A 13667-nucleotide genomic window follows, 5' to 3' on the forward strand; every position below is an offset into this window, starting at 1 on the left:
TGACTCTTCTGTAAAATAAAATGCTTGCGTTTGCACGAGAGGCAAAGCCAGACTTCTGCATCATGCAAGTGAGCAATGGCCCTGGCTTGCGGAGGTGGCCGTCAGCAGAGATGCAGGGAAGTAGGTCTAGTTGGGACATGATTTTAGCAGTAAGTTCAGCCTACTTGGTAATTAGAAAGAAAGAGAATTAGCGAAGGAGAATTCCTCGACACCTAATGGATGTAAGTGCCGTTTTCAGAAGTAGAGGCAACTCTGTTTTCTCTATAGAGTTTCTTCTAAGAAAGGATCATGAGTTTCTTCTAATAGAGGAGGTCTAAAATGGACATGGTGCATTTCAGTTGCCTGTTAGACACAGGGGGTTGCATGTATGAGATTGAGGGAAGGTGTTACATGGAGACTGAGGGGAGTGGACCGTGGCCGGTAGAAACAGTGGTGTCAGAGACCAGGAAGAGAAAAGATGTGGCTACTGTTTCGGATTCACCTAAGATGTCACGAAGAGGAAGACAGGCAGGTGAATATTAGCGGCTGACGCCCCGTAGAAGTTACTGCTGCCTTTCTCTCCGTGGAATAGAAAGGACAGTAGTTTTATTGACATAGGTTTAAGACAAGATAAGAAATGTGGAAGCGAGTTTTTCAAACATAATCAACTAGAAATCGGAGAATCAGGAATCAGAGAAATGAAATATTGCCTGGAAAAGGAGTTGAACTAGAGTGAGTTACTCTTTGGTTTGGTTTTTTGTTGTTTTTAAGTGTTTTAAGCCTCTTGTTTGGCTAAAAATTGCAGGATTTATGTAAGAACTTTTTGAAGGGCATCATACAAATTCCATAAAGTCTTCTGTTATAAAGAGCAACAGAATTCTACAAAAATTTACATCTAAAATATATTAATAGCTGAAATTCTCATGTTAAATGCATCCCAGGAGAAAGCTACAAAACTAAAGATTAGAACATGAAAACAGATCCTGCCTCTTTCACATGCTTATCAGTCTGAGCGGTCCAAACATACTAAATTTTATTACTTTGAAAATCAGTATTATACTAAAAAGGACAGTTTCTTTTTTTTAAGTTTATTCATTTATTTTGAGAGACAGAGAGCGAGAGAGAATATGAGCAGGGGAGGACAGAGAGAGAGAGAAAGAGAATACCAAGCAGGCTCTGCACTGTTAGCATGGAGCCTGATGTGGGGCTCGAACCCACGAACCTTGAGATCATGACCTGAGCCGAAACCAAGAATTGATTGTTTAACCGACTGAGCCACCCAGGTGCCCCACTCTAAATCATTTTTGAAACAAGTTTAAATAGAAGACGAAAAGCAGAAATGGGTGGGGAGAGGTTTGATAACAGAAAATAAAATCTAAGCACTTGAACAAATATGCATACACACACACACACACACACACACACACAGAGCAGTTGAATTATATCTAAGGATCTTTATTTTTTCAACCCTTTCTCCTTTTTTTTTTTCTAAAGTGAAACACAGAGAGAAGCCTTTTAAAAGCCATGTGCTTTATATAGGTATGATGTTACTGTTCTGAAGCAAGTACCCGATCCTGTGACCTCACAGAATGATCATTACCTTTTCACTGCAAAGCAGTTTACTTGCAGTTTTATTGACTGACTGGAATTTATGACAGTCAAGGAAATGGACTCACTCATAGGTCCACTATGCCTTTTGAATGCCATTACCTAAATATCAGGCATATCTAGCTGCTGCTGAGTCTTGTAGCCATTTAAAGTAATTTAAAGTAATAAAATTGAGTGTGTCCTTTCACTTAGACTTGTTCATGCTTTTTTTCTCCCTCCCTGCCCCACCGCCACATGTCCATACACAATCATGGTCACAATCCCGGCACGTTTCGTTTCATCACCAGAAGGAAAGAAAATCCGATCTAGGAAAACTATAGAAAATGTCAGGTGGAGACATCATTAGCATCCTAACTGTGAGAAAAAAAAAGAAAGAAAGAATTCGATGCTCTAATCAGTTGTGCGTTTCTCTTATTTCTGTCATTCTATTTATTCTGAAACCATGATATATTTTTATAGCATTTAGTTTTGCCTGACCACGGAAAGCAATACTTGATTAGGCAAAATAGAAGGTGGTACAAAACGTGTGAACGGTAAACAGAGATGACTTGAGTAAACATTTTGGATTCTTGCACCCTTTCACTCTCATTTATGGTCTTATTGCCATAAACTAGATTAATGCCCCAGATACATTTTTTGCAAGTTTTTATTTTAAAATATAACTCGAGTTAATTTTTCCGTGCAATTAAAAACTACACTGTGCTTAAAATGACCGCTTCTGGAGCCAGTGAGAACTGGAAACCGTCATGCTGTGTTTTCTTGACCGATAATAAAAATAACAGCAACAATGAAAGATGGTTAACAGGTAACAAATTGTAGCGAGTGCTCACTCTTTGCCAAGAAGTAAGTTGAGTTCTTTGCGTGTACTAATTACTTTCATCGTCATAGCAACCTTGTAAAGCTGCTGCTCTTCTTTTCTCCATCTTATACGTGAGGCAGCATATGTGCAGGGAAGCGGCCAGCTTGCCCAGGATGATGGTGCAAGCTGCTGCTGGAGCCAGCGTGAGAACTCGGGCACTTTGCTCCAGAGCCATGGGCACTGACTCTGTAAGGAACCCATCAGATCTAGCGGAATTCATGGCACCGTGGGGAAAAAAGCTCATTTTTTTTGTTCTTAAAGGAGATGTTTCCCATTTTTAATAACTTTTATGTATTTTGAGTATGCAACTGTTTTTAAATGTAGCTATGCATGCTGGGCCCTACGGCAGTGTCAGGGGACGGGACTTTTGAGGGCAACGCCGGCCTATGGCTGTAAATGAAAAGTCCGCTGCCCTCCAGGGTCACTGTGGTGTCACTGCCTCATTTCTGTTCGTCCCACGACTCAGGAAGCAACCAGCTCGGCCCCATCTACGGCCACACATCTGTGACGACCGGAAGTCTGCTGGACGATCACCACTGGCACTCTGTGGTCATCGAGCGCCAGGGCCGGAGCATCAACCTCACCCTGGACAGGGGCGTGCAGCACTTCCGCACCAACGGAGAGTTCGACTACCTGGACCTGGACTACGAGGTGAGCGCCAGCACGTGGCCGTGGCGGGAGGGCCCCGAGGGAGAGCCCCGAGGTCCCCCACGGCTCTGCCGGGAGACCGTCAGGCACGTAGCCGCCAACGCCACCCGCTTTCGACTCCGGGGAAGTCTCATCGTTCAACTTCAGGGCCCAATCTATTCACGCTGTCATTTTATTCGTTTCTGAATTTCTAGTTTTTAATTGTGTTTGAAATGTTTTAAAAATCTTGGTACCAACGTAATCATTTGAAGGGAACGGACCATCTATCCTGTCATCAGGGCAATTCAGTAAGTCCAGAATCAAATATAAGATTCAATCTGTCCATTGTTAGTTAATTATGCTATAAATCACCCATTCTTCTTGAGGGTGGATGGACATCATATTATAAACGCAGGGCTGCCTCATATTTATTACAAAATATTGACTGAGAAATTCCAAGTTCTGATTTATATTAAGTCATTTATGAATTCATGACTGTAGATAGTTCCTCAGTCAGGTTCTATTTTCTCAGATATAATTATCATATAAGAAATAAAGTAAATATAGAATATTTTAAGAGGTTGTTCATAAATAAGAGGACGTATTTTACTCCCTAAATGACCAACGATTAAAAAAAATTGTTGATCATATCGATCCCATAAAAACTATATAGTCCCATATTATACAGGTTGGCATTTCAGGTTTTTTAATAAATTATTTGGAGAGCATTTCAACCTTAAAATGTCCACACAAAATGTTAATCACATATAGAGACAAGAGTTCTAGACAAACAGTGTTACATTTTCTAGAAGAAAAAGGATGACAATGAAAAAAAAGAGAGTAGCAGTAAAATAAATAGGATGAAATATTATTCAGCAAGGTTTCCAAACTTTCTTACTTCGCAAAACCCTCAGTGTGTTATTAAATTTTCCACACAATCCTAGACTATTCTGTAATAGTTTGAGCCAAACAACTTAATATATGTTTATAGCCTAACAACTCAGGAGCCCTTTGAACAAAATGCAGCTAAAATAAAAGAAAAAATGTACATTCGTATGAAAGAAAGAACAATGGTTACTTGCCGTTGGGCAGAGTGTTCCTGTGCTGTCTAGCTCCTCAGATTTTGGAATCAGATTTGACTGCCATTCTCGTCTTCTGTCCCACTTTTACCTTCATGTGACACTGTTTTTATCAGAGGAACAGCCAAAAACTCATGTTCACAAAGACAGGAAATCATCAAAAGCAGTGTAGTAGGATGTTGGAACGGTGAACTAGTTCAAGCTAGCGTTTCACATAATGCCCAGAACATGTCAAATATCACTGTGTCTTCTTTAAAAATATAAAGTGTAGGGGCGCCTGGGTGGCTGAGACAGTTAAGCGTCCGACTCTTGGTTTTGGTTCAGGTCACCATCTCACGGTTCATGAGACAGAGCCCCGCGTCGGTCTCTTGCGCTGACAGCAGGAGCCTGCTTGGAATTTTCTCTCTCCCTCTCTCTGTAGCCCTTTTCTACTCAGCCCGTGTGTGTACGTGCTCTCCCTCTCTCAAAATAAATTAAAAAACTTAAAAAAAAAAAATATCAAGTGTATGGTAGCTGTGACCCTTTGGGGTTTCTGTGCTCAGTATGCCTCGCTCCCAGTTTTGAAATTGTGTGTACACACACACACACACACACACACATATACACACACACACACACACACAGATTTTTAAAAACGTGTAATAGGCTTACCATAAGATAATTGAAAAAGTTAGGATTTACACCTGTGTTTCATATTTTCTTTTCTTTTTTTTTTCATTAATGTTTATTTTTGAGAGGGAGGGAGACAGAGCACAAGCAGGGCAGGGGCAGAGAGAGAGGGAGACACAGAATCCGAAGCAGGATCCAGGCTCTGAGCTGTTAGTGCAGAGTCCAACAGGGGGCTCGAGCCCATGAACTGTGAGATCACGACCTGGGCCGAAGTCAGACGCTCAACTGACTGAGCCACCCAGGTGCCTCTATATTTTCTTTAAATATTTAAATAGTTTCTAAATTGTCTCCAAGATGAATCTGTTACATACATTCCTATATAGGAATTTAAAATAGATTATGCTACATAAACCTTGATATTGAGACTTTATTAACATTAAAATAAGTTTAAGGTTATCAGAAAATAATTGTATCCATTCCCCAAAAATCTCCTTAAAGCAAAATGATTATTGCAAGGGAAAGAATGTTAAAATCCCAGAAGTTTCTCTTTTTTTCTAAATTAGTGTATTTCTTGGCTTAGGTAGCTTATCTCTCCCTGTATGAGAGAACCTAAAGATGAATTATTCATCCTCCATTAATAAACTCTGAAGTATCATACAAGAGATTAGAGATCCTGGAACATTAGCAGTGGGCAAACACAATTCCAATTTTCAAAAAACAGAATTAAAAATTTGGGGTCATACACTCCATGAGTTTGTGGTGAAATCTATGAATATTCATGCACACACAAGACCTTGCATAGAGGGTCAGCACTTTCCTGGACACGTTGAGGCCCATCAATTATACACACCATGTTTGAGAAGTTCAGCTGTAGACGACAATGCCTGAGACATTGTTAGAGACACTAGGAAAAATGTTAATTTATTGATAAAGAATCAGGAGTCAGTTGAATTGAGTCAGTCTCTCAGTGTTTTTGCACATATTTCTTTGACTCATCCATACAATAACTAGACTCAGACCCCAAGTGGGGCTTGTTATGAATAATTGAAGTCATTCCTATTACTCAGGAAATTCCAAGGGTTTTAGGAGCTCTGTGCCAGGAACTGGGAACAAAGACCAAATATATTTATTTTACTACACCATGATAGAGTAATCCCATCATATAGACTAAATACAAATCATCTCAAGAACATACATAATGAAAAAATATAGAGATGCGGTCTGAGTGGTTATGTTTTGTTTATCGTAATTTAATTTAAATCTATATAATTTAGTTTTTAACAGTGGCTCTGTTTAACAGTCCGTTTTCATGAGCCAGCATGAGTAGGATTCAGCACACCATAGGGGTAAATTAATACCTATAGCCATTCCCAGAGATGTACGTCATGAAAGAAACAGTAGAAAACACGTTTGCTTCTTTGAGGTGACTCAATGTGGGCATTGTCTTGTGGAGGATGGTTTAAGAGTTCGCCTTACCCACCTCCTGGAGCCTAGTTACACTGAAGAGTGAGCCAATCACCATTTGCAGGCAAACTGCTAGCCCCGTGCTGCCCTGAGAAAGTACAAAGGTAAACAGATGCACATCCTTCATCTTGGCCAAAGGGCAGGACCACACACTGATGTTTGGCCTGGCTTCTGTCTTTTCCTCAGCTAAATTCCAGGACACACCCACTGTGCCTGTTGTGCCATTGCCTTTGCAGTACAGTTCTGCTTGGGAAGTAGAGGAATGCATGCCCCTTGATAGCCGGAGAGCTAGGCTAGGATTTGAGAGAGAAACCAGCTAGGATTTCGTAGAGAATCAACTGCACGGCACAAACTGGACCCAAAGGCCTGGGTTTGTGTCCCTTTTTGCTTCTTACTGGTGTGTGACAGTGGACAAATCATAGTCCCCTTTTGGAAAGTGAATGTAAAACTCCTTTGTCATAGCACTTGAAGAAGCGTAGGAAGCAATAGGAACCACCCCACGTGTCGGTTATGTGACAGATGCCTCCATATAGAAGGTGATGTGGGCAGGTAGCCCTGGGCTCACATGGCAGCGTCGTGGTCATCAAGACCCCAGTCTGCTTTTACCCTGCCGCTCCTCCACCCCCATTGCTACTCATCCCACGATGGCTCTTCACCTTCCATCTTGCATTCCTAGTGGGAAGGAAGAGTGGAGAAGGCTGTGCTCGCCTCCCCTTTCATTTATAGTTCTTAGACTCACACAAGGTCCTACTTTATTCTCACAAGACCAAACCTTGCTTCACGGAGGTTGGTGAATGCCATAGGTTGGCTGGGAGAGCTCTGTCCACGCTGAGGAACGTTTGCATTTCCATAAAGAAGGTGTGAGAAAGGACACTCGGAGCTATCTAGCAGTCTCTGCCGCGCTGTGCAAACTCTTGGCAACTAACAAAATGGTAAACGTGGCTATTTCCTTAGAGTCAGGGTTGTTACTGAATGGTGACATCATCAGTAAGCCAATCGTGAGTTATATGAATATATGATTATCTAGCAACTGCAATGATGGGTTTTTTTTGGCTATCTGAATAACTACAATGTCAAAATATTTTGTGGTTCAGGCACTTCATTTTACTGATGAGAATGCATAATCAGAAGAAGTGACGATCTAATATCATATGATTAGTTGTACTAGGAATTGGGATTTGAACCCACGTCTCCTAGTTGTGAGGAAATCTGGTAAATGGAGCCTCTGTTACTTCCCTAGGGCACCTCTGATGATGAGGTAGGACATGTGCTGAGGGTTGCTGAAAGCAGGGAAACCAGAGGAGTGCTTAATCGTCATCCCAAAGAAAAAAGTTCCAAAAAGTTCCAAAATAAATAAACCATACACCTGGAGAAAGAATGAGACAGTATGTTGAAACTAGTATTTAGTAATACCGTTCAAAATGTGCCACTGCATGGGGCACCCGGGTGGCTCAGTCGGTAGAACGTCTGACTCTTGAATTCAGCTGAGGTTATGATTCGTGAGATCAAGCCCTACTGGCAGAGCGGAGCCTGCTTGGGATCCTCTCTCCCTCTCTCTCTGCCCCTCCCCCACTTGTATTCACTTGCTCTCTCAAAAATAAATGAACTTAAAAAAAAGTGTTAAAAAATGCGATGCATGTCATTAAGCATAGAAAATTTTATTCTATCAACTGGGAAAGAACTGGTAAAATAAACTGTAGATGGAAATTATAACACTCCACGTAATTATCAATAATTCTTACCTTTGGTATTAGATATACTTAGTTAGGACCTAATAAGTTCAGTTTAGTGCCACTTGAAAATATTTTCCTAGTAATTCTACTGTTTTAGATTACAGTATAATTTTCCTTTTGTCATTTCCTAATCTTTCCTATATATTTATTCTCAATCTCCCCTTCTTCTTTCATATATAAACTCTGTGGTAAATGATACATTTTCAACTAGCCATTATTACCAAATTTTATTTTCAGTGAGGTCCTTTGTTTTTTTATATTGTCTCATAAACTATCATTAATTTGTGCTTTTTTCCCCTAAAACTAAGCCTCTAAAATGCCGTGACACTAAATAAAAGACCATAATTTGCTAATGGCCTCCTAGAACACAAAGGTCTGTTTCTTATGTTTCAAATACCAAGTCTTGATGTTCAAAAATGTTTAACAACTGCTTTCATTTTCAAACCTTTATAGGAAAAGTTAATAATGGTACCGTTGAATAATAATTAAAAGAGAAATAATATCTGGGTTATATATCTTGGTACTGCAGCTCTGGTTAGCATTTAAATTTATTTACTACTAATTCACTGTTAGCAGTAAATGTCATTATGGCAATACATATATTAAGTATAATTTTACATTATAGGAAATTGATACTATACTGCTGTAATTTGGCCAAAGATACATGGAAAAATACGTACTGTCTTTTTTAGGTGATAGTTAGCAGCCAGAGAATCACGGTAAGGGGTGTCCAGCTTATTCCCTAGGATTCAGAAGACGTATAATATCTCTCAGCCTCAGTGCTCACATCATAGCCCCCACATCCTAATATGTTCTTAATGTAGTAACAAGACTTTTTGAACCATTTTCTGTATTCGAATAAGTCTAGTGAATATTTGACTCAATGGTTTTTTAGAGTAAAATTAAGTCTACATAGGATAAATACAATATTTCTTGCTTTGGGCTGCAGTTTTTTCAGGGTAGTATTATATTCATACTGGGTATCTCATGATGACTAGAAGCATTGATTAGTATATCTTTGAATGATAAACATAAAAATATGTTTTTAATATTACTTAATAAAAGAAGCGTCCTCAATAAAATCTTTTGAAACACTTCAGGAAAATTTATAAAATGCCTTTTGAGTGGCTACATTGGAAAAGATTATTACTATTTACTTATTAAAATCGTAATCTAAATGCCAGAATTAATGATACTGTTATGGACTTCCATAACAACATAATTTAATATGCAACAGATTCTGGAGGAAGAAAAAATGTCTGTATATTCTGGGAGAGGTAAGATAATTGACCTTGGCTGTATTAACAGTTTTGTCTAATTTATTGTGAATGTTACCTGTTTAAGTCAAACACAGTGTGAACTTTTATAATTTTCTTTTCTCAAAGATAACCTTCGGAGGCATACCCTTCTCTGGGAAGCCAAGTTCCAGCAGTAGAAAGAACTTCAAAGGCTGCATGGAAAGCATTAATTACAATGGTATCAACATAACTGATCTTGCAAAAAGGAAGAAACTAGAGCCGTCAAATGTGGTAAGATTGCTCACTCCAAAATACCGATGTAGAGAAACGTCACAGTTTTGTTTTCTGTGGAGTATCGAACAGCGTCACACAGCATTTGTCATCATGCCGATGTGGGGCTCAACAGTGTAAAAGTAACTTGAGAGTTGCCTAAAAATGTGTAACGAGTGGATATATTCTGAGAATAGGTAATGGTTTTTGAGGTCGATTAGAGTGAAATAAATGGTAAGTTTCACTCAGATGGGGCACAGGATTTTGACACCATGTTTCTGGATTCCCTGCCTCAGAGGGGCAGGCGAACCTCAGTTGTGCTTTGTCCTGGCAGGTCAGCAGCCCTTACGCTGGCAGCATCATGTCTCCAGATGTCTGATCATATATGGCTTTCCAATTCTTGTTTATGATTTAATTCAGTATTTTAGAAAGGGTTACATCCAGGAACTTGATTGTACTCGCTTGTATGTTTCCAGAGATAATGCATCCAGATCAGTAAATAAATACACTTTTTGTGAAAGCCTGAACATACTAAATATCAGGCAGTTAAATAAGGATCGATTGCCACTGGGTAGTGAAGGCTGTGACATAGAGCCTGACAGGGATCTTCTTCCAGCTCCCTCTGGGAGTTGTTTCCAGATTTAACTGTTTAAAGGAGGAGAGCAAAAGTCGAAGAATGCTCTAGCATACCCGCTTCTCCATGACACTGCTTAGCATTACTGAAAGATACCAGCTGAAAAATATAGTATGTGTCCCCTGTTGTTCTGCAAGAGCAGGAGTTAACTTCAATCTACAAGTATTATTTGGAAGAGTCTGGGGTTCCGGAGACCCACGCATTCGAGAAACCACTAACAGTAGATAACGTTACGAATGCTTGCCTCGTGTCCCAGAAGAGCTCTGACGGTCTGTTGCCCTGCATTTGAGCCTAGGGTTTTTTTTCACAAAATGACTGGACAAAAAGAAATCCTGTAATGAATAACCAGGAGTCCCAGGTCAGTTATAAAAAAATTATTAAGGTATAAAATAATTAATGTGAACTTTTTCTTTAATAATTATTTTTTCTTAAAAATAATAGTATATACTGACTAAAAAGTTGAAATTTGAAATGATCTCATCAAACATTAATATAGAGAAAAATAGTAATAGTTCCATTTATAGGCAGCAGGCACTGTGCTAGGAATGTTACTTTTATGGTAATCTGAGAATAGTACTACAGTATGAGTAAAGATGTTGTCATACACGTTTTGTAGATGAAAAAAAAAAATGTGAGATTTTACCTGGAAAAGTAACTTTCCAAAATGAATGTGAGTGGATTCACAGCGTGTGACCCCCGAGGTCATAGTCTCCTATATTGTGTTATTTCCTACCTAGAGCAGTATTAATATATATGCTTTTATAAGCTTTGGATAAAATGGCACCAGGATCCTTTTGTTTTCCCAGAAATCATCGCTTAAGATAAAAAGGTACAGAAGCCAAATCATCAGAATACTGTTTCTATTATCTGCACCTTTAGGAAGTGGTAAAGTGTTATTTCTGCCCAAACCTCCCATTGGGTCCTGAGATGCATTCATTAGACACCCGAACTATAAAGGATTTTCCTATGGAGACTTATTCCCATGGCAACTTTAACTGCAAAATATATTGTAGTTACAAATGCTATTTTAACTTGAATAACAAAGATATTTAATAAAGATAGATATAAATTATCTTTAATTATATTTGTTAAAATAGAATGAACCCACATGGAATAAGCTTCTAAACAAAAACGTGTACATATTAAAATTTTAGGCAGAATAGAGACAAGTAGGATATTTTGTAAGCAACTCTAAAGGGAATATTCATGAAGGGAATTTGCCTTCAAAGATGTCAAGTGCTGGTATTTCAGTGAAATTGACTCAACACTCCTCCTGCACCCTGTCTTCACGCACAAACACGTTTCCTCATATTGGTTCACAACCTCCTGGAGAGCTTCCTGGGTGTAGTCTGAAAACAGCCTTTGGATGCCGAGGCAGGGAGAGACAGAAGAAAGAGGCAGACCACATCCCACTGGTATGTGGCCGGTTTCATAGACAAGCAAGGGACTTGCTTCAAGACAAGCAAGGGAACTTCCAGGCTTGTCTTGGGCAGCCAGGAGATGAGTAGATCTCTGCCTTGCCTGCCAAGTCTGAAAAGTTTTATAGAGGTCTTAACTGGATTCACTTATGGAGACAGGAGGACCCAACCGACTTCACTCAAGTACCCAGTTCAGATAGCCTCAACACCGCATCTCTGTCTCAAGGCTCTGTCTTTGGAGCGGCCTCCGGGAGTTAAGGAGGCAAGTGGAGCAAACATTCCAAGGATGGGGGAGGAGGTGGGGAGCCTCTAATTGTCCCAGTCCTGCTCCGGGGTCAGCTGGCAGTCACGTCTTCTGGTGACCTCCTCTGGCACCTCATTACACATTGACTCCAGAGTCAGCATTTTTGCTCAGGAAGGACCTTTAGTTTTGCAGGGAGACAATCTCCACAACCCAGGTATGTGGTCAGTTATAACATCTCCATTATTAGGCGAAGGCAGTTCTTTTCATCAGTAAAAGCAAGCATTTAAAAATGACCATCTGTGAAGCGAAGCTGCAGATTTAATTTGAATATTAATTCAGAGAGATAGCCTGCCTTAGATGTGATGGCTAATGTGCTGAAATGGAAGAACCATCCATCTAAACATAGACACCGTGGTGTTGTGTTGTGAAATAAATGATTGAAGGGCCCGATGAAAATGGCATCAAATTATATTCCTCAGGATATTATGGCGGGATAAAAGAAGTTGGAAGCAAATGTAGGTTTTCAGACCTTTAATAGGAAGGTACTTACACACTGAATGTAACGTTTAGTAGTGTATCTGAATGGTAAGTCACATTTCTCTGTACAAAATAGAGGGAGTGGGAGGGGAAAGGAGCAGGCTTTAATGATCACAAGTTTCTTTTCATTTTGTACGTTCATATTAGTATTTTCAGAAGCACTAATTCAGTATAATCTATACACATTTAATATCACAATAACAATATAACAAAATAATCTGAAATAATCACGATTACGCTGATGTCTCACAGTTAATATTAATTCACATATATCAGGTATGAGGATAAGAGCCAAGAATCTTTGTCCCCTGATGTCAGTTAATAAATAGCAACCGAATGGCCATAGTTCCCCTGCCCCCGCTAACTGTGAAGGGACGCTGGACAAAGGCCGTCCAGAAGCCGGCAGCGGCCTCTCCTCCCTGGCCCGTGCCTCATCGGTACCGGGGGAGGGGCGCGGCAGCCCCCTGCCTTGTTCACGGAGTCCAGCCGTCTGCACTCAGGCCCACCCCGCAGGGATGCCTCCCGCCCCGTCGGCTGTCTTCCACCCCGCAGGGACGCCTCCCGCCCCGTCGGCTGTCGTCCGCCAGTTCCACGGAAGACGGCCCTTCTTAGATCCCTCATCTCGACGCCGGCCGCCCTTAGGTACACCCTGCAGTTGGAGTGATGCCCGGGCGTCCGGTTGCCGAATCCCCACCGTGCTGGCTGCCGCGTCGGAGAGCTCGCACGGGCCCAGGCTCGGCTTCGGCCTCTCTGCACCCGTCGCGGCCTCTGTACACCTGTCGCTCTGTCTGCCTTTGGACGCGGACTGCTCGTTTGAACCCTGCGCGCCTCTCAAAGCGCGTCCTTGTGTCTTACAGGGGAATTTGAGTTTCTCGTGTGTGGAGCCCTACACGGTGCCTGTGTTTTTCAACGCTACCAGTTACCTGGAGGTGCCGGGACGGCCTGACCAGGACCTGTTTTCCGTCAGTTTCCAGTTCAGGACCTGGAACCCAAACGGCCTCCTGCTTTTCAGTCACTTTGCGGATAATTTGGGCAACGTGGAGATCGACCTGACCGAAAGCAAAGTGGGTGTTCGCATCAACGTCACGCAGACCAAGATGAGCCAGATAGACATCTCCTCAGGTGAGTGAGCCCCGCTGGCGGCCTGCTCCCGAGGCTGCTGTGATTTCCCCAGCCCGCGTCGCTTCTGTTGTCTCGTGTAGGTGTTGCGTGCCCAGGGTTCTGTGCGGATTCAGACTCGTGAGGGTCTCGCTTGGCTGCCCGGAGTGCTCGGGCACTTGCTGGGAAGGTGAGGCCTGGGCGAGGAGGCAAGTTGGTGGAGGCTGTGTCAGCACCAAAACCTTCTCTTGCTGATAAGCGCTAATTCGT

General features: G+C 41.3%; 1 protein-coding gene across 1 annotated transcript in view; it reads left to right on the forward strand.

Annotated features, from left to right (window-relative positions):
• The window catches only part of CNTNAP2 (contactin associated protein 2), a 1977252-nt gene that overhangs the window by 897449 nt on the left and 1066136 nt on the right, over positions 1-13667 (forward strand). Inside the window, exons 6-8 of the mRNA XM_045496029.1 lie at positions 2913-3097; positions 9344-9487; positions 13157-13421. Of these exons, the coding sequence (XP_045351985.1) occupies positions 2913-3097; positions 9344-9487; positions 13157-13421 (594 nt within the window). The remainder of the gene's footprint in view (positions 1-2912; positions 3098-9343; positions 9488-13156; positions 13422-13667) is intronic.

Source organism: Leopardus geoffroyi, chromosome A2 (genome assembly GCF_018350155.1).
Source record: "Leopardus geoffroyi isolate Oge1 chromosome A2, O.geoffroyi_Oge1_pat1.0, whole genome shotgun sequence".
Taxonomy (NCBI): domain Eukaryota; kingdom Metazoa; phylum Chordata; class Mammalia; order Carnivora; family Felidae; genus Leopardus; species Leopardus geoffroyi.